At 45.3% G+C, this 27,617-nt stretch overlaps 1 protein-coding gene across 1 annotated transcript in view; it reads left to right on the top strand.

Annotated features, from left to right (window-relative positions):
• The first annotated feature begins 2,567 nt into the window (after positions 1-2,567).
• Positions 2,568-27,617, top strand: part of RCAN3 (RCAN family member 3) — a 36,739-nt gene continuing 11,689 nt past the window's right edge. The window contains exons 1-4 of the mRNA XM_084875147.1: positions 2,568-2,894; positions 12,195-12,449; positions 25,699-25,872; positions 26,854-27,025. Of these exons, the coding sequence (XP_084731273.1) occupies positions 12,255-12,449; positions 25,699-25,872; positions 26,854-27,025 (541 nt within the window). The 5' untranslated portion in view covers positions 2,568-2,894; positions 12,195-12,254. The remainder of the gene's footprint in view (positions 2,895-12,194; positions 12,450-25,698; positions 25,873-26,853; positions 27,026-27,617) is intronic.

The raw sequence follows: 27,617 nt of genomic DNA, 5'->3' as shown, positions 1-27,617 counted from the left end.
GAAAAGTCAACGAGAAAACAAAGTCAGGAAATGGAGAACAAAGACTACATCCTGATGTCACAGTTTAAGCACCTGGATCTAGCCATGCCTGAAGTCCATGACTTTTCTGTTATATGAGTCCATGAATCCCATCATTGCTTAACCCAGTTTGAATGGTATATTGCATGCAAAAAATAAATAAATAAATAAATAAATAAACAATAAAACAAAAAAACTTGAACAATATTTAATACCAAAAACCAACACAAAGGTTTACTTATATGTCCAACTAAGCTGTTATTTCTCTGGAATGCCTTTTCCATATACTCCACCTAGAAAACTCCTACTCAAATAGCCTCTCTTTTTTTTTTGGTTGGTTTTTTTTTGTCAATTCTCACCCTAGGATATTTCTTCCATTGATTTTTATTTTTGTAGGGAGAGTGGAAGAGAGAGGGAAAGACAGAGAAACATTGATGTGACCGATTGGCTGCCTCCTGCATGAGCCCCGACCAGAGCCCAAGCTGGCAACTGAGGTACATGCCCTTGACCGGAATTGAACCCGGGACCCTTCAGTCCGCAGGCTGACGCTTTATCCACTGAGCCAAATCAGGTAGGGCTCACATAGCCTCTTCCCTGCAGAACCTTCCCTTGTTTTCTAGGTAGAATTAATTGCTCACTTCTTCCTCCGCTGTGTTAGCACTTTACAAATGCCTTTGAGTGCCTGTATACAACTGTTTCCCAATGGTCTCCGTCTCTCCTCGCTGTGAGCCCCCGAGGGACAGATTTGTGTAGGCTTCCCCGTGGGCCTTTCCCTGAGGGCCTAATACCTCAGGGAAGCTCCCAGTTAAGGCGCTGTTTATATTGTGGGATTTCTCAGAGCCATTTCTCTGTTAATGTGCATCATGGATCTTCAGTCAGGGATACGGAATGCTGCAGTTGCCAAACTCACTTGACCGAAAAACTCCGTTTTCGCCAAAGTTGCTGTGTTAGAGGAATTGAGAGAAGAAAAATGACTGCGGTTCTTAGGGTGACCTTAACAAAAGAAGTGACTTTCAGTAAATATTTGTTAAGTAAATGGAAGAGAAGAGCTTGGCTAGGTCAAGGTGGGGAACAGCAGAGACAACAGAATGAGCGGGGCGGCGGACTTGAGGGCAGTCTTTGGACGTAAGTCTCCGATGGTACAGGATCATGACCCAGGTGCTGAGTGCCCACAACACTGCCTCCTTGCTGTTGAGCTTCAAGTTGCTTCACTCTGACTTTGAGAGGGTTATCGGGAGAGGTGAGGGCAGTGATCAGACTGATTTCCCTGCAACTGCAATCCTTAGGACAGATTCCTGTCCTGGTCTGTGCCTGTTTCCCTCTCTGTGGTCTAAGGGAAGAGACACAGACTTTCTCCCAAACTTGGTCCAAATGTCCAATAAAAATAAATAAATAAATAAAATCAACACACAAGCCCAGCTGGTGTTGCTCAGTGGTTAAGCCTTGACCTATGAAACAGGACGGCATGATTCAGAGCACATGCCTGGGTTTGCAGGCTGAACTCCCAGTGGAGGGCGTGCAGGAGGCAGCCAATCCATGATTCTCTCTCATCATTGATGTTTCTATCACTCTCTCCCTCTCCCTTCCTCTCTGAGATCAATAAAAATATGTTTAAAAAATAAGATAATAATAATGATATCTATCAAAGGAAGCCCCAGTCCTACCCCTGTAACTGTGGACAACTCACTGAACAGCTAAGGCCCTTGCTCTGTTTGTCCAAGAAGCCTTAATTATGCTCCACTGTCTCCCAGAGCTTCGGGGAGAATCAAGCAAGACTGCATGGAAAGTGTTTTATAAAGAAGGGCGGGGGCGGGAAGATCTAAAAACCTAAGCGTTATTAATATTGTTCACAGGGTGCAGAGCAGAGGGTGGAGGGCAGGAGGGGGCGGCAGTACCCCACGTGGTTAAGAGCCAGGGATCAGCAGCTGCACACCCAGGCACTTACCTATAGCTCAGCCAACTCCTGGCAGCCTCTCTCGCCTGGCAATCAAGCACCAGGGAGCCCTCCGCTGCTATGAAATGAGGATCCTATGCGGTTCGCTGCTCGCCGCCGGGAGGGTAAGCGAAGCAAAGCGCGCAAAGCAGGCGCGCATGGCACACAGTAATAGGCCCTCAGCAAATGCTCATAATATTCCTAATATTAACATGAGCAGGAGGAATATTCCTAATATTAATACGAGCATTAGGAATATTCCTAATATTAATATAATTAATGTTCCTAATTAAATTTTATTAATATTCCTAATATTAATATAAGCATTAGGAATAATAGTCCTAATATTAATATGTTAATTAATATTAACATATTCCTAATATTAACATGGTGCCCCAATCCCTAGAGATACCAACTGCTTCTGGCCTCGGGGGGAGGTCTCCCCGGGTCCTGGGGTTAGGGGTCCCTCGCGCTCCCGCCCCAGCGAGCCAGCCCAAACCCCCACCACCGCCCGGAACCAGCAGCGCCGGCCCAGCGCGCGCGCCCGGACCCCGCCCCGCCCCGCGGCCGCGCGCTCGGGGCGGGGCCGCTTCCTGCCGGCGCCGGGCCCCGCGCACCCTCGGGCCGCCGACCTCGGGCGCCTGCGCCGGGCGGCTCCGCCGGGGGAGGGGGCGGGCGCGGCGGGAGCGCGCGGGGCTGGGCTCGGGCGACGCTTGCAGCTCGCTTGGGCCTTCACGACGCGGGTTCCCGGGCCGAGGCGGTCTCTCCCGCCGGGCGACGACGAGGGTGTGGCGGCGAGGCTGCCCGCACCGACTCCGCCTCGGCTCCCGCCGGCACGTCTCACCGGGCCGGCTGCTTCCTGGCGTCCGGCTCCCACGCAGCGCCGCCGGCCTCCCCGGCTGCCCGCCCGCCTGCAGCGGGGCTGGAGCTGCCGAGGGCGCAGGTGAGTCCCCTGGGCGGGGTGCGGCGGGCCACGCAGCTCCGACAGGTACTCCGCCCGCGCCGGGTCCGCAAAGTTAAACCAAAACAACAGAAATGGTGAAAGAGAACGCACTGTGCGCCGGTGCCCGGGAGGGTGGGCGCTCGGTGCCCCAGACCCTGGAGACACCGCGGCGTCCTTGCCCCCTGGGCCAGCCCCTCTCGTGCCCAGCGTCTCCCCTGCAGCTCGGGGGCGAGGGGTGGCGGGGGTGTTTTGGGAAACAAAACTAATAAGAAAATTGCCCCCTCCCCTCCACCCACAGTGCTCTCCAGGCGGCTGTTTGACTTTGGAAAAGCTGGCAGGCCCAGCCTGCTCCTGAGGGCAGGGCAGGTGCTGTAGGGAGACCCACCGAGAGCCCAGAAGCAGGGACCCCTGTTTCTCTCTCGCCCCTCCTCCCCCGCGATGCACTGCGCGTTCCCTAACTTCTTGAAACTTGGCTGTCGGCTGTTTCCATCTGCTGCCTTGGACCCATGAGCGGCGGTACACTGCTTGCAGGTTGTTGCTTCACGCCGGCTTCCGTGCAAAGCCTGACCCTCCCCTTCGGGGATTAGGAAGTCTGTGTTCAGATCCAGGTTTCTGAGACAGGCTGGGATTAAGGCGATGCTTCGGGGTGCGCACTATGCGCCCCCTCTTACAGAAAAACCACCTGTCCTAGGCACCCTACATCCATTCTGACTTTCCCCAGAAATCTGTATTTGGTAAGAGAAGCCACTGACATCTTGGTAGCTGTGGTTATATATGATTTTTGATGATATCACTTTAAGGTTATTTCACTAGCCCTGGTCCTGTGTATTAGATGATAAAGACACGATATTGAGGCTGAGGATGAAGATGTTTGTGCATCATGCCACTCTGCCCTTTTTGGTGGGGGTTTTCTCATGGTATAACTTGGGGAGCAGGAAGACAATGGAAGACCTGAAAACTAATAGTCCCCCCCCCTTTTTCTTTTTTTTTTTTTTTACATTTTACTAGGTTGGCAAACCTTTTCTGTCTTAGCTTGGGGAGAGATTTCAGTGCTTTTAGTGGAAAGAGTTTTTCCACTATCTCTAATAATAAAAGGGCAATATGCTAATTAGACTGGTCATCCTTCCAGACGTCCTTCCTGACAAGTCTGGGCTAGAGGGAAGCCGGCCGGAGGAGGGGAGCACGGTTCCCGGGTGCAGAGGGAAGCGGGTGCCGGCAGCTGGGGGAAGGAAGGCTTACTCTTGCATGAATTTTCGTGCAGAGGGCGTCTAGTTGAATGATAATATTTGTAAAGCTTTTAGACTTTGTGGGTGTTAAGGGTTACAAATGAGAACAAATTTTGCACGGTGCTGGAGGATTTTTTTGGTTGAAATAAGCCAAACGTCATGAAAAATAGTATGATTTGGAAGCCCATGAAGCCTGTGAAAAAATGGAAGCTCTGAAGTTCATTATCGCTTATTATTTAACCCCCCCCCCCAAAAAAAAAAAACACGCACACAGAAATTGGTGGTCAGATAATGGATCTCCATTTTTCTCTTAGAATGTAGAAGTTATAGTGAGGGAAAACGAATTATATATACAGCAGAACAAATAGTGTAAGTCTTTTATATTTCTACTTCAATTCTTTAAAATCTGTTACTTCCATATGTTCTGACAGTTGATTTGTGTTGTTTCTGTTTTCTCTCTCAAACTAACAAATACTGTTCCTCATGAGGCACTGAATCTCAATGATTATAATAGTTCCAATTCTAGATTATCTGAAAAGAGGGCATAGGTTATTGAAATATACAAAATACCAAAAATTGACTTTTCACCTATTTTACTTTACAGTTACACCAATTTTCTTTTCACTACAGCTATAAAAATGTAATAAATTTAATAGCCATAGCTGGTTTTGCTCAGTGGTTAGAGCATTGGCCTGTGGACTGAAGGGTCCCAGGTTCAATTCCTATCAAGGGCACATGCCCGGGTTGCTGGCTTGATCCCCAATAGGGGTCATGCAGGAGGCAGCCAATCAATGATTCTCACCATTGATGTTCCTATCCCTCTCCCTTCCTATCTGCAATCAATAAAAATTTATTTAAAAATAAAATAAATACAATGAATTTTAAAAGAATAAAGTTCTTCCTGTAAATGGTGAATGAGGACGGAATAGAAAATACAGGCTTGAATGATAGCCATTCAGAACCCCCACAGTGACAATCCTGAAGGCATTTCTTTAAAAGAAATTTAGTCTAAATTTATATGTCAGACATTTTAAAAAGGAATTTGGTAGTTCCACAGCCCCTGTGAGTATTTTCCTTACGTTATAGGTGAGAGGACAAACAGACAGCAAAAGGCCACATGACTGCCAAAGGTTCCTTAGCAGGGCACTGGAGAGCTGAAATGGAGTGCTAGCTGGCTTCCAGAATTGATCATAGCGTTCTGAACGCATCAGAAATAATAAGTGCACCTCGCCTGATGGAAGCAGTTTAAAGTTCACTCAGTTGAGAAGCGTATTTCTTTCAGAAGGAAATTTAGTGCTCCCTTTGGCAGCCCGTATCCTAAAATTGGAACAATACAGAGAAGATTAGCATGGCCCCTGTGCAGAAATGACACACAAATTCGTGAAGCGTTCCATATATATATTTTTTTTTTAAAAGAGAAATGTGTTTTTTAATCCTGGAGGAGGAGGAGGAATTTATCTTATCTGGTCAGAACTTAAAATGCAAAGCCAAACCCATGAGCTTGACATTTTGCCTTGATGGATTGCTTTTGTCACAAGGCTCGTTGTAGCGGAGCAGATGGTCATGCTACTTGGGAGTTTTCCACTCATTTGATGTTTCCATGAAGGAACAGTTTGCCGGAAGCCAGCCTCACTACAGTTGCACTGGGGATGATGCTGAACTTTGCTTGCACAAGCTCCTCCCCTCCTGTTGAACCAGTTAGTAAACCGAGGGACAGCTGAGTCTTGTCAGAGTTGGCAACAACTCCAGTAATAACAGCGTAGAACCGGTATCCCTTTGTGATTCTTTTTCTTTGCCTTAATAAAACCAAGCTACTTTCAAAGTGCCAGCTGAGTTACCTTATAAAATGATTTTATTCCCCCCATGTGTGCTAGGATTGTCAGGTCTCTTGGCTGGCTTTGACCATATCTCTTTCTATTACAATCTAACAGCCGGGCCAGGGTGTCTCAGTGGTTGAGCATTGACCCATGAACCAGGAGGTTGCTGTTGGATTGACGGTCAGGCACATGCCCAGGTTACAGGCTCCATCCCCAGTAAGGGGTGTATGGGAGGCAGCTGATCGATGTGTCTCTCTCATCCATGTTTCTCCGTCCCTCTCTCTCAAATAAAAACTTATTTTTAAAATAAATAAGTGAAATCTGACTGCATTTATAATGTCAAAAATTATGAAATGGTTGACAATGCGGACTTAGCTGCAGTTAAAAAAATCCCATGGTTTGCCTTTAGCAAGGGAACCATCGTCTGAATGGTAATGTTTCTGATACTGTATGTGCTGAATCACAATTTAAGATTTTGGGAGGCCTTTTTCAGCCAGTTCTCGGATTTTAAATCTTTAAACTTTTTCACACTGGAGCCTTATTAGTACTACTGCCAGTGGTTGCTCCAGAACTGGTTTTATTGATAGCTCTGTGCTTGATCGGTTTTCTTAAAATTATACAAAGTGTTAGTTTTACTTTTGTAGCCATTTTGTTGCTTGGAATTAGGTCATTTGGGTATGTATTTTTCTCATTTTATTCTTTTTTTTTATTAATATATTTTATTGATATTTTACAGAGAGGAAGGGAGAGAGATAGAGAGCCAGAAACATTGATGAGAGAGAAACATCGACCAGCCACCTCTTGCACACCCCCTACCGGGGATGTGCCCGCAACCAAGGTACATGCCCTTGACCGGAATCGAACCCGGGACCCTTCAGTCTGCAGACCGACGCTCCACCACTGAGCCAAACCGGTTTCGGCTCATTTTATTCTTTTAATATCAAGGACACCTGTGTTCCTCTTGGGTCCTTTCCACCCAACAATGCATTGGCATAGATTGTGCCTATATAAAAATCATTATTTAGCATCAACTGTAGATGCAAAGCATTATTCTGAGCATGTATTCTTTCATTTAAGTCTTTTAATAGCCAAGGACTATTATTATTCCCACTAGCCACCTGGTGCAGGAAATTCGTGCAGCCCAGCCTGTACCCTCTCCAATCTGGGACCCCTTGAGGGATTGGCCCTAAACAGGCAGTCGGCCATCACTCTCACAATTCAGGACTGCTGGCTCCCAACTGCCCTCCCCTGCTGGCCTGGTCCCCCCCAACTGCCCTCCCCTGCAAACCATCTTGTGGCGGCCATCTTGTGTCCACATGGGGGCAGCCATCTTTGACCACATGGGGGCAGCCAACTGGTATCTTGGTGTGATGGTCATTTTGCATATTACTCTTTTATTAGGTAGGTCTAGAGGCCCAGTGCACAAAATTCGTGCACTAGTAGGGTCCCTAGTGGCTTCTGGCTGCCGATCTCATACTCCCTTCCCCAGCCGGCCCTGTCTCCTGGTCGAACTCCTGGTCGAGGGGACAATTTGCATACTATGCTTTTATCATATAGGATAGGATTTTATAGTTGAGGAAACCAAAAGGGAAGCAAAGCAAACATAGGGGAGCCAGAGTTTAAATCTAGAAAAGTCTGATTATGGAACCTGATCTAGTCTGATGGGATAGACTTAAAGACTTCAAACTTGTTTACAGCTACTGTCATATTTCATCAATCCATCCTTTTAAAAACTGTATCAAATATGCATTAATGTGTAAGTGAAAAAAATATGACAAAACTATAAAGATTATTGAGCTATCTCGGAACAAAAGTCAAATAATTTAACAATCTAAAAATATTAAAGAGAAAATAGCTATAAAGGACATTGGGATAGCTGAGATTTGAATATAGACTCTGATTTAGATAATATTACATCAGTGTTAAATTTCCTAGTTTTGACCATTGTAGTGTGGGTTAAGTTAGAAAATATATTCTTGCTGAAACCAGTTTGGCTCAGCAGTAGAGCGTCGATCTGTGGACTGAAAGATCCCAGGTTCGATTCTGGTCAAGGGCATGTACGTTGGTTGCGGGCACATCCCCAGTAGGGGGTGTGCAAGAGGCAGCTGGTCGATGTTTCTGTCTCATCGACATTTCGACGATAACTCTCTCTCTCTCCCTTCCTCTCTGTAAAAAATCAATAAAATATATTTAAAAAGAAAATATATTCTTACACATTGAAGTAATGGGAAATAAGGGGGCCCACATCTTACTCTCAATGATTCAGGGGGGAAGTATATATATAAAAATAGTTATTTTTAAAATAGGCAGAAATATAAGTAATGGTAACTCTGGGTAAAGAGTATACAGGAATTCCTTGTACAATTATTTTTTTAAATATATTTTTATTGATTTCAGAGAGGAAGGGAGCGAGAGATAAAAACATCAGTGATGAGAGAGAGTCATTGATGGGTTGCTTGTTGCACACCGCACACTGGGGATGGAGCCCGCAACCTGAGCATGTGCCCTAGACCGGAATCAAACCCGGGACCCTTCAGTCTGCAGGCTGTCACTCTATCCACTGAGCCAGACCTGCTAGGGCCCTTGTATTGTTCCTAAAATTTTTCTGTTTGAAATTATAATCCCTCCAAAAAAGTTACCAAAAACACAGGTAGAAAACAGGAAATGGAGGTGTAACATTCTAAGAAATTTTTTTTCATCAGATGAAGCTTTGTTTCCTATGCTCTGATTTTTTTTTTTAAGGGGTTATAGGAAGGACTTTGAAACAAACAAAAAATCTTATCAGAAATAACTTGACTTTCTCCGATGTCAAAATCTAGCCATTCAGAGCTCCCTGACTCTCAAACCTCTAAAAAAAACAAAAACAAAAAAACAACAACAAGAACAACAACAACAAAAAACGGGCACAGTATTTTCCTCTCCTCTTTTTAATATGTTGGAGGTAGAGGAGATTCAAAACATCCGTCATCCGTGCCTCTAAGGTACAAAGACGGTCCGCCTTTAGTGATACTGACAGTTGAATTGGGTTGATTGTAACATCTCCCAGCCCAAACACCTCAGTGGCATGCTGATATCGATGGGATCTTAATGTGCAAACTCTCTGGCCTTGTTTTCCTGGGTTCCTGGCTCCTACCCACCGTTCTACCATTGCCTCACGCCATCTCCGCCAAACAGGCCCATTCCGGCCACACAAGATTATGGATGTCTGCGCACCCTGACCTCCGTTTGCCCTTGAGCGGCCTTGCTCGGGAAGCACTCCCAGGCCTTTCCTGCCGGAATGGCGCTCATCCTTTCAGTCTCCCCAGAACCGCCTGTGGGAAGCTGGCTCTGGTCTCACGCAGAACTGTTTTCCTTTGTCTGTGGTGCCCTGTCTGTGGTGCAGACACAGTGCTATCTGCTTGCATCCAGCAGCCCTGATTCAGCATCTACTGGAAGCTGGAAGCTGGGCCAGGGACTGGGGGCTCAAAGGCAGCCAGGGTCTGGTAGCTAGGGGTGAGTTGTAAACAAATAGCCACACGGTGAGTCCACAACAGAAAAATAGACAAAGCGCTGTGAGAGCCAGGAGCTCCACCTGACAACGCAGACTTGAAGAAAAGATTGCAGCGGAAAGCCACAGTTAGATACTGCTTCCCCCTCCTCTGGTTCCTCTCCAGATTGGAGATTTCCAGCACAGTAATCTAATTAAACGAATACATTTAAAACGGGTGTAGTACCTGTAGGCTTACCCAAGTAGACTTATTCAATAGAAAGCTAAAAATAGAAGTCTCTAGAACTCAGGGAGGGAGGTTGAGTCTGGGTGTGTAAGTCACACAGCGGTGTGCTCGGGCAGCTCACGGGGTTGTGTCCTTTTTCCAACCCCCGCTCCCCCTCATTGCCCAAGGTTCTGCCCTCGCTTCCCCCTCAGCTTTGGTGACATCCTTCCTGGCTTAAGAATGAAACAAAGGAGGCAAGAAGCTCTGGTGGCGAGGTGGTTAGATGCTTGGGGATGGCTCACACAGCGCTGGTGGAGGAGGAAGAGGAGGAAAACAGGGGGAACCTCAGAGAGACGTTGTAGGGTGAGTGGAGAAAGAGGAGCTGTGATGAAGGCAGCTGGGAGGAAGGAGGGGCAGGGAGGACGGGGACCAGAGGGCAGGGCCACAGGAGGTTCAGAGTGCAGGGTGGCGGCAGGGGCTCGGGCTGCAGAGTGGGCTGAGGCCTGATGTTAGGCTCCAGCTCGGAGGAAAAGGTCTGTCCGCGGCGGGGCCGGTTTCAGCCAAAAGGTCCGACAGAAACCCAGCCACTCTGGATTCAGGAGCGGCTGGCGTTGAGGAAGTGAACCCAGCAAAGACTTACTCTTTCCGGGAAGTTGTTAGGAAATCCGGAAAGATAGGTAAATGACGGATGGGAAGGTGAACTCTGAAGGGTCTTCTTTAATGCAGGCTGGGTGGGCCGGGAATCTGGAGCAGGTGTGTTTGCTGGAGGGAAAGGGGCAGAAGGAGGAAGAGAAATGGACAGTATGGGAACCAGTTAAAGGAGCACGATCCTTCCGGAGTGGTCAGTGTCGTTGAGAAGACAGTCTTGCTTTGCGGAGAGCCCCTGGAAGATAGGAACCAGGTCTTATTTACCTGCTGTCCCTAGTAATCCCTGCACACAGTAGGCATTCAGAAAATGTTTATTCAAGAGAGCAAAGATGTTATTGCTTTTTTAAAATTAGTTTTTTCTGATTGATGTAGTAGCATAACAACAAAACCTCTGTTTTAATCCTATAACTAAAGGCCCCGTGCAGGAAATTCATGTGTGTGGGGGGCGAGGTTGTCACCTCAGCCCAGCCTGCACCCTCTCCAATCCAGGACCCCTCAGGGGATGTTCAACTAAACCGGCAGTCGGACATCCCTCTCACAATCCAGGACCACTGGCTCCTAACTGCTTACCTGCCTGCTTGCTTGGTTATCCCCAACTGACACCCCCCTCCACCACCACCCTCCACCCGCTGGCCTGGTCGACCCTTACTGCCCCCCTCTGCTGGCCTGGTTGTCCCTTACTGCCCCCCTCCCTCGCCAGCCTGATTGCCCCTTATTGCCCCCCCACCCCGATGGCCTGGTCTCCCCTTACTGCCCCCCGCCAGCCTGGTCGCCCCCAAATGTCCCCCCCTTCCAGCATGGTTGCCCCCAACTGCCCCCCCCCCCCTCAGCCTGGGTGCCCCCCGCAGCCTGCTGTTCAGTCGTTTGGTCATCCTCATCCCTTACTAACCCCCCTGCCAGCCTCATTGCCCCACAGTCTGTGTTTAGTCATCTGTCGGTTGTTTCGGTCATGATGGCCCCGGCTTTTTATGTATTCGGATTAACATCCTGTAGTGTGCTCTATGTAAGCCATAAATTTGCTGCCTTATGTTCTTTGAAATAAGAAGGAAAATAAATTGAGTATTATTGAGGTAATAGTAATGATCACTTAACTTTTCCGTGCTTGGTATTTCTTGAGTTCTGTTTCGGCATCTTCACGTGTGTTAAGGTTGAGGCTCTCTGCTCGGCGGGTGTGGGTGCAGTCATGGGAGCGGAGGGGCACGCACATAACAGCAGGCTCTCTTCCAGGCTCAGCACAGGGACTCGGGAGCTCCATGCTTTGGGTTTAAAATTCTTTATTTTTTAAGTGTTCGGAAAAGAACATCGTTTTGATTGTTGTCTATGATACATGTTACCTGCGGTAAATACTTCTGATATTAACAAGGACTGACTTTGTATGGAGCTTTCAGTTCTGTAACTTAATTCTTTGAGAGTATATCCAAAAAAACCGAATTGGTTACCAGAGGTAACATCAGCTCCTTGCTGACCACATTTCAGCTGCAGATGGTGAGTGAATCAGTGTGGGTTTTATTCTGCTGTGCAGTTTCCATGTTGTAGACTAAAACCCACAACAAATATGTGAAGGCAGTTCTGGTTCACATTTTCCTTCCTGCGGCTTGCAAACTAGCATACATATTGATGCTATCTCATTTTCTGTTACCTTTTCCCCCTCGATTTCACTAGAAAACTTTGCTGTTTTCCCCTTTTTTTGGGGGGGGGGGTGTATTATATCATTGCCAGTGAACTATATTATACAAAATATGCTAAGCAAATAAAGTTAGTGCATATAGAATTCAGTTGTGAAGACTGTAATGAGCTGATTGAAATGCTGATTTATCTTTAGTGAATAAAATTGTTTCCCTTGATGAATTGCTGTCTTGAGACTTGATTGGAACATTGTTTGCTCAAAATCTTACCTCTTTTTTCTTTTCTTGACAGTAGATGCCCGGTAAACATCTTAGAACTTTAATAACAGAGAAGACCTGCTTTTAAGGGAAAATGCTGAGGGACACTATGAAATCGTGGAATGATGGCCAGTCGGGTCTCTGTACCAGTGACCAAGAAGAGGAAGAAGAGATGGTTTTTGGTGAAAATGACGATGACTTGGAAGAGATGATGGATCTAAGTGACCTGCCCACCTCCCTGTTTGCCTGCAGTGTCCACGAAGCAGTGTTTGAGGTGCAAGAGCAGAAGGTAGGCACACGTGCTGCCTTTCCCGGCACTGGTGGTGTGTTGAATGTATGTGGGTTGGTGGGAACAGAGCAGATGGCTGCCTGTTTGCAGAGTCTGTGATTGGTCCATGACACATACAGGAAAGATGCATCAGCCTTTGCACATTTGCAGCAGCATTTTTATAGTATTTTTTTTTTCATTTTATTTATAATGATTTTATAAGTGTTGGTCTGCAACAGAGAGGAAATATTTTCTTCCCCACAGATATTTGGGAACCACTGGTTTATAGTGAATTAGGTCTTATTAAGTGCATTTATTCATTCACTCACTTTTGAAGCCTGTAGTTAAGAAAAAGTTACTGATCTTTAGTGTGGCTTCCTATTGGGAGTAAATTCATAAAAGTCCTTTTCTGGAGCTAATTAAATAATTAGGACTATTTGTAATTTCATTATATTATAGTAGAATTGCTAATACTTCTTGTTTTACTTTCTACAGTTTGACTTGTGCAAAATGGTAACTTTTTAAAGGCTGCTCTCCATTAGTTCATTATTATTTACCTGGAAAAAGAGAGGTTTTGTGTGTTTATTTTTCTGACATGACCTCATCGAAGCCTATAGATCTTAGTCCTGCCAGAGTAAAATATTCCTCCCATTGCTACAGTTTTGCCTGTTTTGAGACTCGCTCTCACAGTGCTATCAGCAGACCTCTCAGCTTGTGCCTGTGACTCGGAGTATTTTCCTCCCAGGGACTTTCTTGAAGCTGAGCTCCGTACAGTTGGGCTCAGTACACACTTGAGTGCCTCACCTCCACGGGGCAAAGCCCCATGCCAGCCGCTTCAGGGCACAGAGCGGGCGCTTCACCGCTCCTGCTGAGACAGGTTACGGTCCCAGCGGAGAGGAGTCGTGTGATGTCAGATGGAATACCGGTGCCTTTAGAGATGCTTGGAAGTATAATACTTGGTGAGAGGATTACAAGCAGTTGGAGTAAAAGTTCTGGGGAGAACACGTTGGGGCAGAGCTGTGAGAGTTGGGTAGGAAGTTAGCGAGGAAAGGAATTCTGACCAGAGGGAAGAAAAAGAGCGAAAGAGTGGATTCACAAAGAGTATGGACCAGCCACATCGGCGAGTAGCAAGCAGTTCCGTGTGGCTAGCGCACAGGTGAGATGTGGCCAAAGGCAAGAGAAATCTGGCCAGAGACCTGGCTGGGGAGCTCAGTTGGTTAGAGCATGGTCCCGATTCGCCAAGGTTGCAGGTTTGATCCATGTTCAGAGCACATACAAGAATCAACCAGTGAATGCATAAATAAGTGGAACAACAAGTCAACTTTTCTCTCTCTCTGAAATGAATAAAAGTTTTTTAAAAGAAATTTATTTATTTTAAATATATATTTTTTTTATTTCGGAGAGGAAGAGAGAAGGGAGAGAGAGAGAAGCATCAGTGATGAGAGCTAATCATTGGTCGGCTATCTCCTGCATATCCCATATTGGGGATTGAGCCCACATGTTCCCTGACGGGAACCGAACCGTGACCTCCTGAGCCACACTGGCCAGGTGAAAATTTGTTTTCTTTAAAAAAAGAGAAATCGGGCAGGAAAGTGAGTGTGGGGCATCCTGCAAAGCTCAGGAGCTGGCCCCTCTGTGTTAAATAACCTCCGAGCAAAGCAGTGATGATCAGAGTCACACTGCGGGAAGGTCCCCTGACAGCACGTGAGGCAGCGTGGAGGGCGGAGCGCCGGCAGCAGGGAGCCAGGGAGCAGAGGATGCAGGAGCGTAAACCTGCCTGCAGGTGCTCAGGACCCAAAAGTGGAACAAGGGAGCGGGAATACAGCCACCAGTTTTTTACCTTTTGGGTTTGTTTTCATTTACAAATGCTCTTTTCTTTGCCATATTCAGTCATAAAATAGAAATTTAGAAATAATCTGATCCTAATTTTCTTGTACTTCCTAAGAGCTCTAAATTTTCATATAATTACATTAACCTTATTTATTTGTTGTGAGAAGCACAAATGCTACTCGTTTATCTTAAAAATATATTCGTCTGGAGCACTTTCGATTTTGCTACTTGGGCAATTTTGAATTTGAGGTCAAATAAACTCTTTGTAAATTTTATATACATATATATGTGTGTGTGTGTGTATGTATGTGTGTGTATGAATTAATTCCAGAAACTTTAATATATTATCAGTTCCAATTTTTTTTTAACTGTAGTCTAGAAAATTTTTAACTTGCCAAAGCAGTGAATCAGTGAATTCTTATTGGTTTTTCATTTAAAAAAAAAAAAAAAAAACTATACAGGGGTGGGCAAATATAGGTTTACAATTGTAATACAAATAAATAATACAATAATTAATAAATAATAACACAAGAATAAACTCTTGTGTTTTGTGTACTCAAAACTATAAACCTATTTTGCCCTTCCCTGAATCTAACCTAAATGTTTATTCGGAATCGTATCAGCAGAAATTCTAGTAGCAGTTCAGTGGATTTCAGGTAATATACACTTCTTAGTCATAGTAAATCCTATATAATCCTATATAATAAAAGCCTACTATGCTTAGTGCCTGGTTGTCCAGTCAGCTGTTCAATCAAAGTATAATACGCTAATGATATGCTAAGCCCCCTCAACCACTCACTATGACATGCACTGACCACCAGGGAGTAGACGCTTCGACCAGTAGGTTAGCTTGCTGCTGGGGTCCAGCCGATCGGGACTGAGTGAGATGGGCCAGACATGCCCTGGAGCCCTCCCGCGGTCCCTCCCAGGCTGGCCAACCTCCCTCGATCCTCCCCGACTCCGATTGTACACCAGTGTGGTCCCTCGGCCTGGCCTGTGCCCTCTCACAGTCCAGGACCCCTCAGGGGTCCTTAGCACTGCTGCTGCACTCGCCAGCCATGAGCCCAGCTTCTGGCTGAGTGGTGCTCTCCCTGTGGGAGCTCACTGACCACCAAGGGGCAGCTCCAGCGTTGAGTGTTTGCCCCCTGGTGATCAGTGCATGTCATAGCGACTGGTCTCTTAATCGTTCGGTCAATTTACATATTGGCCTTTTATTATATAGGATATATATCTCTCCTGTAACTTACTTTTATTTTATTTTTAATATTTCAAGAAAGACTATTTTAAATAATAATGTTACATGTAGTACACCCTTTAATATCTCAAGAAGACCAATTTTAAATGTTACATGCAATAAACATCAATATTTCAAGAAAAAAAGGATTTTAAGTATAATAACACTAGAGGCCTGATGCACGAAGTTCATGCAAAAGTAGGCTTTCACGGCCCTGGTGGCTGCCTCAGCCCTTGCAGTCACAGCATCATCCGGACGGTCATCCCACTGTTTGGCCGTTTGGTCAATTTGCGTATTGAGTTTTAATTATTACAGATTACTAAAATTGTACTTATATAGTATGATATTACAAAAGTTGTAGGAAATATTAAAAATCTGCAAATAACAGAAGTACTTCTATTATATTCTAAAATATTTTTTTCTCTGGCTATATTTCTGAGTTGTTTTCTAATGATGATGGTTGTGGTATATGTACAATATAAATCTTTCTATCAAGCATTTGGTTCTTCACCTTCCATTTAAAGGAGAGTGTGATTTAAGAAAAATAAATGGTCTTTGGAAGTTAACTGAATACACTGATTCTCTGGTTTTTAGACTAAATCAATTGCGTGTTCTCTGACACAACCTTCAATCCAGAAGAAGTAAATCCTTCTTTAAGAAAGTAATGTGTTTTAAATTTGGGAATTGAAAAGGGGATTTAGAGGAAGAATGTTTCTGTTTAGTGAACTGTATTTTTAATAGTGCCTTGAATGTAATAAGATTTCAGTAAATACTTGTTTAATTGAATTTGTAGTGCTATTCTGGCTATAAATAAACCATACTATGTCCATGAGCTGGAAGATTTAATATTGTTCAGATATCAGTACCACCAAAAGCAATCTACAAATTCAATGTAATTCTTATCAAAATCCCAATGACATTTCTTACAGAAATAGAATAACTCATCCTAAAATTCATATGGAATCTCAAGAGACCCTCAACTAGTCAAAACAATCTTGAGCCGAAACCAGTTTGGCTCAGTGGATAGAGCGTTGGCCTGCGGACTGAAGGGTCCTGGGTTCGATTCCGGTCAAGGGCATGTACCTTGGTTGCAGGCACATCCCCAGTGGGGGGTGTGGAGGAGGCAGCTGATTGATGATTCTCTCTTATCGATGTTTCTAACTCTCTATTCCTCTCCCTTCCTCTCTGTAAAAAATCAATAAAATAGATTTTAAAAAATAGATTAAAAAAAAAATCTTGAAAAAGAACAAAGTTGGAGGGCTCATACTTCCTGATTTCAGAACTTAGTGCAAAGCTACAGAGATCAAAACAGTATGGTACTTATATGTCAATTATATCTTAACAAAAAATAAAAAATAAAAAATAAACCAGTAAGGTACTGGCGTTAATATAGACACATTGCCCTGGATTGCATTGCCCACCAAAGGGTTTTGGGTTACATGCTGGTCAAGGGCACGTCCCTGGGTTGCAAGTTAGATCCCAGGCCCTGGTTGGGGTGCATGTAGGAGGCAACCAATTATATCGATGTTTCTCTCTCTCTTTTCCCCTCGCCCCTTTTTTCCTCTCTGAAAATCAATGAAAAAAATATTCTCGGGTGAGGATAAAAAAAAAAGAAAAAAAGACAGATAATTTGACCAATAGAATAGAATAGAGTCCCAGTAAATGAACCCTTGCCTTACATGGTCAAATGCTTTTTTAATGATATTGCCAAGACCATGCAATAGGAAAAGAGCAATCTTTTCACCAAGTGGTACATGCAAGAGTAAAGTTGGACCCTTACCTTGTACTGTATACAAAAATTCAAAACGGACTAAAGACCTAAATGTAAGAGGTAAAATTCTCAGAAGAAGCATAGGGGAAGAGCTTTTTGACATTGAATTTGGCATAATTTCTTGGATATGACACCAAAAGCTCAGGCAACAATAGAAAAAGTAAATAGGACTTCATCACGATAAGAAACGTGTGCATCATCATCTGTAATACTTTCAACAATAAAGGTAAATTTTTTAAAAATGTGTGCATCACACCTGGCTGGTGTGGCTCAGGGGTTGTGTGTTGATCCATAAACCAAGAGGTCACTGGTTTAATTCCCAGTCAGGGGACATGCCCAGGTTTCAGGCTCAGACCCCACTGGGGTGCATGTAGGAATCAGCTGGCTGATGATGTTTTTCTCTAATGTTTCTATCTCTCTATCCCTCTACTTCTCTAAAAATCCTACATTATAAAACCCTAATATGCAAATCGACTGAACAGTGGAACCACTGTGATGATGTTCACTGACCACCAGAGGGCAGATGCTCACGGCAGGAGCTGCCCCCTGGTGGTCAGTGTGCTCCCACAGGGGAGTGCCATTCAGCCAGAAGCCAGGCTCAAGGCAGGCAGCGGTGGCAGGAGCCTCTCCCGCCTCCGAGGCAGTGCTTAGGACCTCTCGGGGCCCAGACTGCGAAAGGGTACAGTCTGGGCTGAGGGACACGCTCCCACACCCCCAAGTGCATGCATGCACTAGGCCTCTAGTATAAAAACAAAAATGTGTGCATCAGAGGTAACTATTAACAGTGAAAAGGCAACCTACAAAATAAGAGAAAATACTTTCTTTTTTTTTTTAAATATATTTTATTGATTTTTTTACAGAGAGGAAGAGAGAGGCATAGAGAGCCAGAAACATCAATGAGAGAGAATCATCGATCAGCTGCCTCCTGCACTCCCCTCACTGGGGATGTGCCCGCAACCAATGTCCATGCCCTTGACCAGAATCGAACCTGGGACCTTTCAGTCCTATCCACTCTATCCACTGAGCCAAACCGGTTTCGGCGAGAGAAAATACTTTCAAATCATATGTCTGATAAGGGGTTAATATCTAGAGTAAATGAAAAAGCTCCTAAAACTCAAGAACAACAAAATAATCCAACTGAATAATGGGCAAAGGACTTAAATAGACATTTCTCCCAAGAAGATACATAAATAACCAATAAGTACATGAAAATATGTTCAACATCACTAATAATTAAGGAAATACAAGTCAGAATCAATGAGATGCCACTTCACACCCATTAGGATGGCTATGATAAAAACAGGAAAGTGTTGACAAGGATGCGGAGAAATTGGAACCCTTGTACGTTGCTGATGGGAATGTGAAATGGTGCAGCTGCTGTGGAAAGCAGTGTGGCAGTTTCTTAAAAAATTTAAGCATTACCCTGGCTGGTTGGCTGAATTGGTTAAGTATCATCCTGTGCTCCAAAAGGTTGCTGGTTCAATTCCCGGTCAGGGCACGTACCCAGATTGGGGGTTTGATCCCCGGCCAGGTTGAGTACAAGAGGCAGCCGATCGATGATTCTCTCATTGATGTTTCTCTCTCTATCCCTCCCTTCCTACCTTCCTCCACCCACCCCCTCCTCTAAAATCAATAAAAACATGTTTAAAATATTTTTTATAAAGAATTTAAGCAAAGAACTACGGTATGATCTAGCATGTGGACACCCTCCTTACCCCGCCTGTGCTCCAGCACCCCCTGCCAGATGACCCCTTCCTTACCCAGCATGGACTGCTCCGGGCCACTGCAGCTCTCCACTTCCTATCGGCATGGACACTTCCCTTACTTGGCCTCACCTACCAGTAGAGACTGTGGACTGAACGTTCAGGAAGAGGAAGTATGCCTTATTCTTCTTAAGAGAAGAAATAGTACATTTAGCCCTAACCGGTTTGGCTCAGTGGATAGAGAGTCATCCCGCGAACTGAAGGGTCCCGGGTTCAATTCCAGCCATTGGCACATACCTCAGTTGCACACTCGATCCAGGTCCTGGTCAGGGCATGTGCAGGAGACAACCAATCCATGGATCTCCCTCACATCGATGTTTCTCTGTCTCCCCATTCCTTCCACTCTCTCTAAAGTCAATGGAAAAATATACTCAGGTGAGGGTTAACCAAAAACATAAAAGCACACAATGATTTAAAAATAATAATAATAATAATAATAATAATAATAATAATAATACATTTAAGTTCCTTACCAGGGTTGTTTCTGGCATTCACTCAAATCTACATGTCTTTGGAAAGGTGGGTCCCTAACTTAAAAAATCACCTTCATTCTCTAACGTTCATAAAGGAGCCACTACCAGAAAGAAGACACACTTCTACCCTGGAATGCATCACACAATCTGCTTTGTTTCTTGGCACCTGGGATAGTGCCGGGCCTGCATGAATGAGTGAATGGATGGACAGTGAGAAAGAAGCCAACAAGCGGACAGATCTGCATGGAGACCAAGGAAATGGAATCTTCAGGTTACTGCCAGTCACTGAGCACGTGGGCAAGACCAAGAAGCAAGAGTGTTTTGATCTTTGTGCAGGACTGACCGCAGTGGAGAATTCTGTCTTGCTGCTCCACATTTTCCTGTGTGCTTTAATTAAAAACTTCGTACCAGCCATTTCCATTTGCCTTAGGTGGCTTATCATTCTCCTTTGTCAGCTTGGCACCATGGATGCATGAAGAGCAAAGCATTTTCAATGCCTTCATCAAACAATTGATTTTATTTATTTTTTAATTATATTTTTACTTCAGAGAGGAAGGGAGAGGGAGAGAGAGATAGGAATATCTCTCTGCACACCCCACACTGGGGATCGAGCCCACAACCCAGGCATGAGCCCTGACTGGGAATCAAACCATGACCTCCTGGTTATAGGTTGGCACTCAACCAGCAAACAGTTGATTTTAATAAATAGCAAACAAGCCAAAACCGGTTTGGCTCAATGGATGGAGCATCAGCCTGCGGACTGAAAGGTCCTGGGTTCGATTCTGGTCAAGGGCATGTACCTTGGTTGCGGGCACATCCCCAGTGGGGGGTGTGCAAGAGGCAGCTGATTGATGTATCTCTCTCATCGATGTTTCTAACTCTCTATCCCTCTCTCTTCCTCTCTGTAAAAAAGTCAATAAAATATACTTAAAAGTAAATAAAATAAGATAAATAAATAGCAAACAAGCCCTGGGGAGGCCACACCGTGCACAGGAGCGCCTATTTTTGTTATCTCAAATAGCAGGTGGACGATTGCAGCAGCTCTACCTTCTATCTGCTCGTAATAGTGTAAGCCCTCCCAACTTACTCTTCTAAGAGCTTTAAGCATTCACTCTTTCCGCCCTCAAAAGTGACCCCATGAACTGGGTACCTTCACTACCCGCATCAGCAGGTCAGGAAACTGTAGGTACAGCTTGCCCAAGGTCACACCGCTCTGTAATAGAGTCAGACTCGCACGGCCCAGCTCCAGAGTTCCGTGACTCGAGAAGGTAAGTGGCTGGTAGAAGCCCTAGACCTTCCTGACGTTACCTGGCCAGCTTGTGGTTTGCACCTGAGGTCTTTCCTCTGTGGTTTCAGAACGAAGACGTGAGCGTTCTGTCGCTGGATGCCGGAAGGAGTGTTTCGTCCGTGCGAACAGCCAAAGGGCAGAGAGCTTCCCGTTCTCGAGAGCGGGCAGTGTCCTCTCACACCCTCTCTCGGGGGTGGAGGAGGGTTTAGCGTGTTGGTCAGTGTGCGTGCTGTGTCTCCAGCGTCACGGAAAGACCACACATCGACCACATTGGGCCATGGAGCACCCACAGGCGGCACGCACCCTCCTGAGGCTGGACCCGAAGGTCAAGATTAGGGAGGAGGGACTTGCCTACTCTTTCCTGCTCGTGGACAAGGAGAACGGGAAGGAGAGAGTGAAGATTCAGGCAGTTATCCTGGAGCGGGGACTCGGACCTCTGGGCAGCCGGCATGGATAGATGGCACTGAGTGCTGGGAACCGAAACTCTCCCTTCCCTGTACATGGCTTTCAGAGGAAGAGACCACGTGTGTGTTTTCTCACCTTAGATCAAAACTGTATGTTTGAGCCCCAGCCAGCTTGGTTCAGTGGATAGTGTCAGCCTGTGGACTCAAGAGCCCCAGGTTCCATTCTGGTCAAGGTTGCAGGCTCAATCCCCAGTAGGGTGCGTGCAGGAGGCAGCCAATCCAAGATTCTTTCTCATCATTGATGTTTCTATCTCTCTCTCCCTGCCCCTTTCTCTTTGAAACCAATAAAAATACATGTTTTTTAGAAGCTGTATGTTTGAGTCCCGGTGCCTGGATGAGTTTGCAGGCCTGTGTGTGGTGGGCCATCTTGAGTCTGGGTGAGGGGATTTTGCCCACCTGGAATCTGGCTGCCTCTTCGAGATGCCCACCAACCAGCCCGGCGAGAGGGCACATTGGGCAAGAAGCACAATTCTCCTGTTTGCTCTCTCCCCAGCTCTGTTCCACCTGCACTCCTCCGGGGGCTTTGTCATCATCTTCCCTGCTCTTTTCAGTAAACAACCACAACCTTTAAGCTACAACGGAGGGGGGAGCCTTGCTTCTGGTGGGGACTGTCCGGATCTGGCGCCTCATTAGTTCTCACAGTCATGGCGTGAAGATTGTGCTCTCCCAGCGATAGCCCCAGAGTGCCAAAAGCAGGTGTTCCTGCTGACCCGTGGGCTGCCGGTGGGCTGCAGGGCTTGAGTGTCATCCACTGAGTGGAGTTCCTTTGTATCTGAGAGAGAGAGGGAGGGAGGGAGGGGAGAGACAGAGATGGGGACAGAGAGACTGGCCCTGTGGGGACTCTGCCGGTAGACACGCTGTCTGCTGCCTGATCAGCTTAGCCGCTAATGTAATTGGGTGGTAGCTGCGGTCACAGAGCTCACTCCCCTCCTTGAGTGGCAGGCAGGGCTGGCGAGGTGTTTTGAGGCCGGCAGTTGGCCACCAAACTGCTTGAAAATGACTTCTGCATAGTGCACACATCTGCTCTGCCAGCAGTCAGAGGGGACCGGGGAGACAGTTTTGTAACCAGAATCGCTACCAGCAATTGTTACCCTATAGCAGTTACTGCTAGCAGTGTTTGTCCTGACTGAAGATGGACAATAGTACCTGATCAGAGCCACCTTCCGAGCTCCCAGCCGGATCCTTGGTTGCCACGTGTGTGGCTCTGGCCGCCCTCCACAGGCTGCACAGCAGTGCTGAGGCCCTGTGCTCCCTCTGTCTTTGCAGCCAGGGTGGCCCCCTCACCCCATACCTTCTCTTGTTTTCCCTTACACTTTTTTAAAAAGTAATTTGGCAAAACTCACAATGAAATGTATGCATCTTATGTATGCAATTTGGTGCATTTTGACAGTATCTGCTCATGTAACGAATACTTCAATTAGGAGTATTTTCATCCCCTCCCTCATACCAATCTGTAGTTTGTTCCCATCAAAAATGATTTATTGCCCTCACTGGTTTGGCTTGGTGGATAGAGCGTCGGCCTGTGGACTGAAGGGTCCCAGGTTTGATTCCGGTCAAGGGCATGTACCTTGATTGCGGGCACATCCCCAGTGGGTGTGTGCAGGAGGCAGCTGATCGGTGTTTCTCTCTCGTTGATGTTTCTAACTCTCTATCCCTCTCCTCTCCTCTCTGTAAAAATCAATAAAATATATATTTTTTTTAAAAGAAAAGGAAAAAAAAACACCTCTCGCCTGAGGAAGCCAGAGGTCAGGAAGCCAGAGGTAATTTCACTGCTCCATGCTGCTTCTCCACAGTGAAATTGTGCCTCTCAACGCGCAGGAGTCGGTGGGGGGCCCAGGCTTTTTTAGACCAAGGCAAAGAAGTACAGCAAAATGGTTTCCGTAATTTGTTCCTCGGTGAAATGATTAAACCACCTTCTCTGCCTCGAGGTGGGAACAGAGAGTAGTTCCAGAAAGGCCCCTTCGCTGCCATCCTCGTCCATTACCGCTCGCAGCCGACCGTCCTGTGAGCCCTTCCACTCCTCCGTCCGCGAGTGCCTGAGCCTCCTGCCCAGCGGCAGGGCGCTGCTCTTGGCCCCCAAGAAAGCTGTGGGTTACATGTTGTACCTGCCTATGTTAGCTGCAACTTATTTGGAGTCATTTTTACTGCTGATTTATTGTACAGGTGACTTCTGTTTATGGGGGCCGGCAGCTTCTGGTCTGTATTTTGCGGAAAACTTACTTTATGTAACAGGAAAAGCCTCAGAGGTTGGTTTCTAGGCCGAATTATACTGAGTGACCCCTGAGAAAGCAGAGTGGCCAGTGGTTCAGATTTTATGGGATGTCCATTATCTTATCAGAGGTAAATGTGCAACCATCACCCTTTTCCAGGACGGTATTAATTTTTCATCATTAGAGAATTCAGAAACTTATAAATGTGAATTACCGGTATTTATTTCTAAAATAATTCTGGAGAGAAAGATCATTGGTTTCTGCACTGAATTATGTCCCGACTCCTCTGTCACAGTAATCTTCGTCCCCGCCTATGGGTTATGTCCCTCTGCCTCTGCCAGGCGGTCAGGGACAGCCTGGGAAGGGCAGAGCTGCCAGCTACGGGCTCGTATCTTCTTCCTCAAATAGCTTTGCCTTCACATTAATTGTTCGTGTTTTATGCGGCACCTCACACTAGAAGTCACACATTTTCATAAACCATATTTATGCTGTACCACGGGAAACATGGATGTGAAGAAGGGGAAAGAACGAAGAAAACTTAAAAAGCTGACTTATCAACTCTATTACATGGCTTCATTTTTTAATAAATCTTAGTCAGTTCACAGGCATTGGAATTTAGAAGAGAGAGGCCCCTATAGCCCATTGCTGTCATCTGCTTCTTACATTCCGTCACAGTGTATTTCTGGAATGGTAAAAAATAAAAAATAAATAAATAATATGTTTTGAAAGGAAAAGGGAAGAAGCATGTGATTATCAAGTAGCTGTTGAGTTTGCAAGAGAGCTTGTATTATTGTTTCTATGAAAAATTCATTGCTGTGGGGAATCAGGACTAATTACAGGGCCTTTTACCCTGGGAAAGGGAGATTGTGTTATGTGCAGAATTACAAAATACTGATCTTTCATAAACCATGCTCCATTAATTCTTCCTTAGTTTCTGCTTTCATTGTGTTTCATGACCGTGTTTCTTAACTGGCTCATGCCAGAATTTTAATATTTACTTAGTATTCAAAATATGTTGAGCCAAAACCGGTTTGGCTCAGTGGATAGAGCGTCGGCCTATGGACTGAAAGGTCCCAGGTTCGATTCCAGTCAAGGGCATGTATCTTGTTTGCAGGCACATCCCCAGTAGTGGGGTGTGCAAGAGGCAGCTGATTGATGATTCTCTCTCATCGATGTTTCTAACTCTCTATCCCTCTCTCTTCCTTTCTGTAAAAAATCAATAAAATGTTTTTTTAAAAATATGTTTAAAGTAAGCATCTACCAAGCACCTATCAAAAAATTAAATGGGCTTTCACAAAATCTCAATTATAATTTTTCTAAAAAGTGATAAAGCCAGCCATCTTTGAAATAGATACAGAGGAAACTATGAAAAGTGCCGGGAAATATTACTAATTATTAGTTTTTAATATATTTGCATGTTTATATTTAAGAACTGGCATGCTATTTTTAAATCCTTACTATCTCTATAGAGCTATTTATTTGTCCACATTTCATTAATATGTAGAAGTAGTATAGAAAATAAGACTAGAGTTGATTGGTACAGCTCCCCTCCCCTTGGAACACATTGGGAATCCAGCCTTAGCACAAGGTCTGTCATGCAGTTGGTTGCCTAATCCCAACAGCCTTAGACAAATCATGGTATGGCTTCATAGTGGAATACCATGCAGCAGTGAAAAGGGATGGCTTACACACAGCAACAAGGAAGAACTTAGAAACAAAATGCAAAGAAAAACAAGCTATTGAAGAACGCATACAACATTACCATATCTTAGGCAACAAGTAAATGTAAAACCATAAATTAAAGCAAGGAAGCAGTGAGCACAAAACTCCGGAAACGGGTGCTTGGGAGGAGGAAAGGACCCAGAGGGGGAAGAAGCAGCTGGCTCACCGGGGACTTCAAGGCAGTAGGCACGTGCTTGTTCTAAAATGAGACACGCTGGTCATTTCTTTATATCTTACATGTATTTTGTAATACTTTACACTTATTTTATCATTTGAATCTATACAATATATAATAAAGTTAATTATTTTTCCAATAAGTGCAATTGCAGAATTTAGCATATGGATAACAGGACACCTGTTCTTGTATACCTGCAAGGAAAGTATACTTTTCTGAGAGGGGGAGGAGTCCAATTATAGTGAGTTCTATTCCATTGCTTATGTTTAATGACTTAAATTTTCTTTTGTTAAAGGGTTTTCTTCTTTATTTTCCCTTCCTTTCTCTCTTCCATCGGTAGGAGAGATTCGAAGCGCTTTTCACCATCTACGATGAGCAGGTGACGTTTCAGCTATTTAAAAGCTTTAGAAGAGTCAGAATAAACTTCAGCAAGCCGGAAGCCGCAGCCAGAGCGCGCATCGAGCTCCACGAGTCAGACTTCCACGGGCAGAAGCTGAAGCTGTACTTTGCGCAGGTACCTCTCAGAGCCACGGCTCTGCTCTCGCGCCTGTCCTCCATCCGGAAACATTACAGTGCTCCGCTTCCCATGTCCCTTCAGAGGTCTTGGAAACAGACAGTCCCAGTCAGCAAATAATGTAAAAACAGTGCCTCCTTTATTATACAGATGCGTTAATGTATGTATTAAGCATATTTACCCTCCTAGCTTTGTTTCGCTTAGATCAGCAGTTATAAAGGAATTCATTTTTCTGTAAGCTTTTCTCAGCGGGCATTTCATGAGGGAAATTGGAGAGAATGTCTGAAATAATTTCTGGGTTCTGTAACTTATATGAGATACCCCACTGAACATGACTGGGCTGCTGGCCTGTGGGGTGACCGGGAAGGTGCTGTAGGCGGTACCACAGGCGGTCTTAGACTTTGAAATGGCAGAGCATCGTGGAGGTTACCGAGAATTGGCTGTCCTCATTCTGTTTAGTGATGTGACTGAGAAACCAATGTCTTCTTAGAAGAATTGGTGAAATGAAGGCTGATGTACTATGTGCACTGACTTATTTTCAACAAAGTATTTTTTTTTTTTCTTGGTCTTAGCTTTCAAATTAAGAAAAAAGAGAGAGAGGTTTGTTATCTCACACTCCAAAGGCAATTCTAAATGAAAGCTTTCTGGTCATTTCTCGGTGGAGCTGATTGAAATGGAGACAAAGAACCTAATCTCTTCCAAAATTGGAATTTGGTGCTTATTACCATTCATTATTCATTCGTCTAGTCACCTATTTATTTTTTATTCAGCTGTTCGTTTATTGAGCACCTGATTGGTGCAGGCTCTGTTCTGTGCACCGGGTCTTCGGTGGTGAATCAGGGAGACCGAGACCCCTCACTGGGAGATGCAGGCTGTTAGAGAGAGATTGTTCACTTTCTCCGAAGAGATGCAGTGATTAATATAAAGATGAAAATGAGAAAATAGGCCAGTCCCAGACATGGAGTCTCTCCTTCCCTGCAGGTGCAGGTGGCCCGGGAAACACGAGACAAGTCGTACCTGCAGCCGCCCCAGCCGGTGAAGCAGTTCCTCATCTCGCCGCCCGCGTCGCCTCCGGTGGGCTGGAAGCAGGGGGACGACGCGATGCCGCTCTTGAACTACGACTTACTCTGCGCCGTGTCCAAGCTGGGGCCAGGTAGCCAACCCGTCTTCCCTGGTTCTTCCCCAAGACGCTCTGTACTAAAGACCACAGTCAGTAATTTGCATTCTCGCCAACTAGTGGCAACCTGACCAGAGTGAGGGATAAAGTCACACAAGCCCGGGTGCACTCGCATTTGCTAACTCTGTGATCTTGAGCAATTTGCTGAGCTTCCAATCCCCTCAGCCTCTGTTCTTCTCATCTATAAAATAGGGACCATATCCGCTCCCTCTCAGGGTGGTAACAGGGTTAAATGATACATGCATGATACTCAATAAATCGAACTGCGATTTTTACTGCTACAAATTCTACTGGTACCTCACAGGCAGTTAGTGAATATCAGTTGCTCTCTCCCCCGCTCTGTCAGAATGTCAGGCAGACAGCTTCTCCAATGGCTAGTATTTGAAGGAGTTAATCGTGATACCATGTCATCCCTTCCAAATTATTCTTCTTTATTTTCCTTCTCTTCTCTTTTTTTTTTTTTCTTCTTCTTCTCATCCCTTTAAAATAATATAAGAAATCAATGCCATCCTAGCTGGTTTGGCTTAGTGGGTAGAGCGTTGGCTTGCAGACTGAAGGGTCCCAGGTT

This window comes from Pipistrellus hanaki, assembly GCF_964339955.1.
Source record: "Pipistrellus hanaki genome assembly, chromosome: 2".
Lineage (NCBI taxonomy): Eukaryota > Metazoa > Chordata > Mammalia > Chiroptera > Vespertilionidae > Pipistrellus > Pipistrellus hanaki.
Note: the sequence above shows the minus strand (reverse complement) of the source record. Positions and strands in the feature narration are given on the sequence as shown.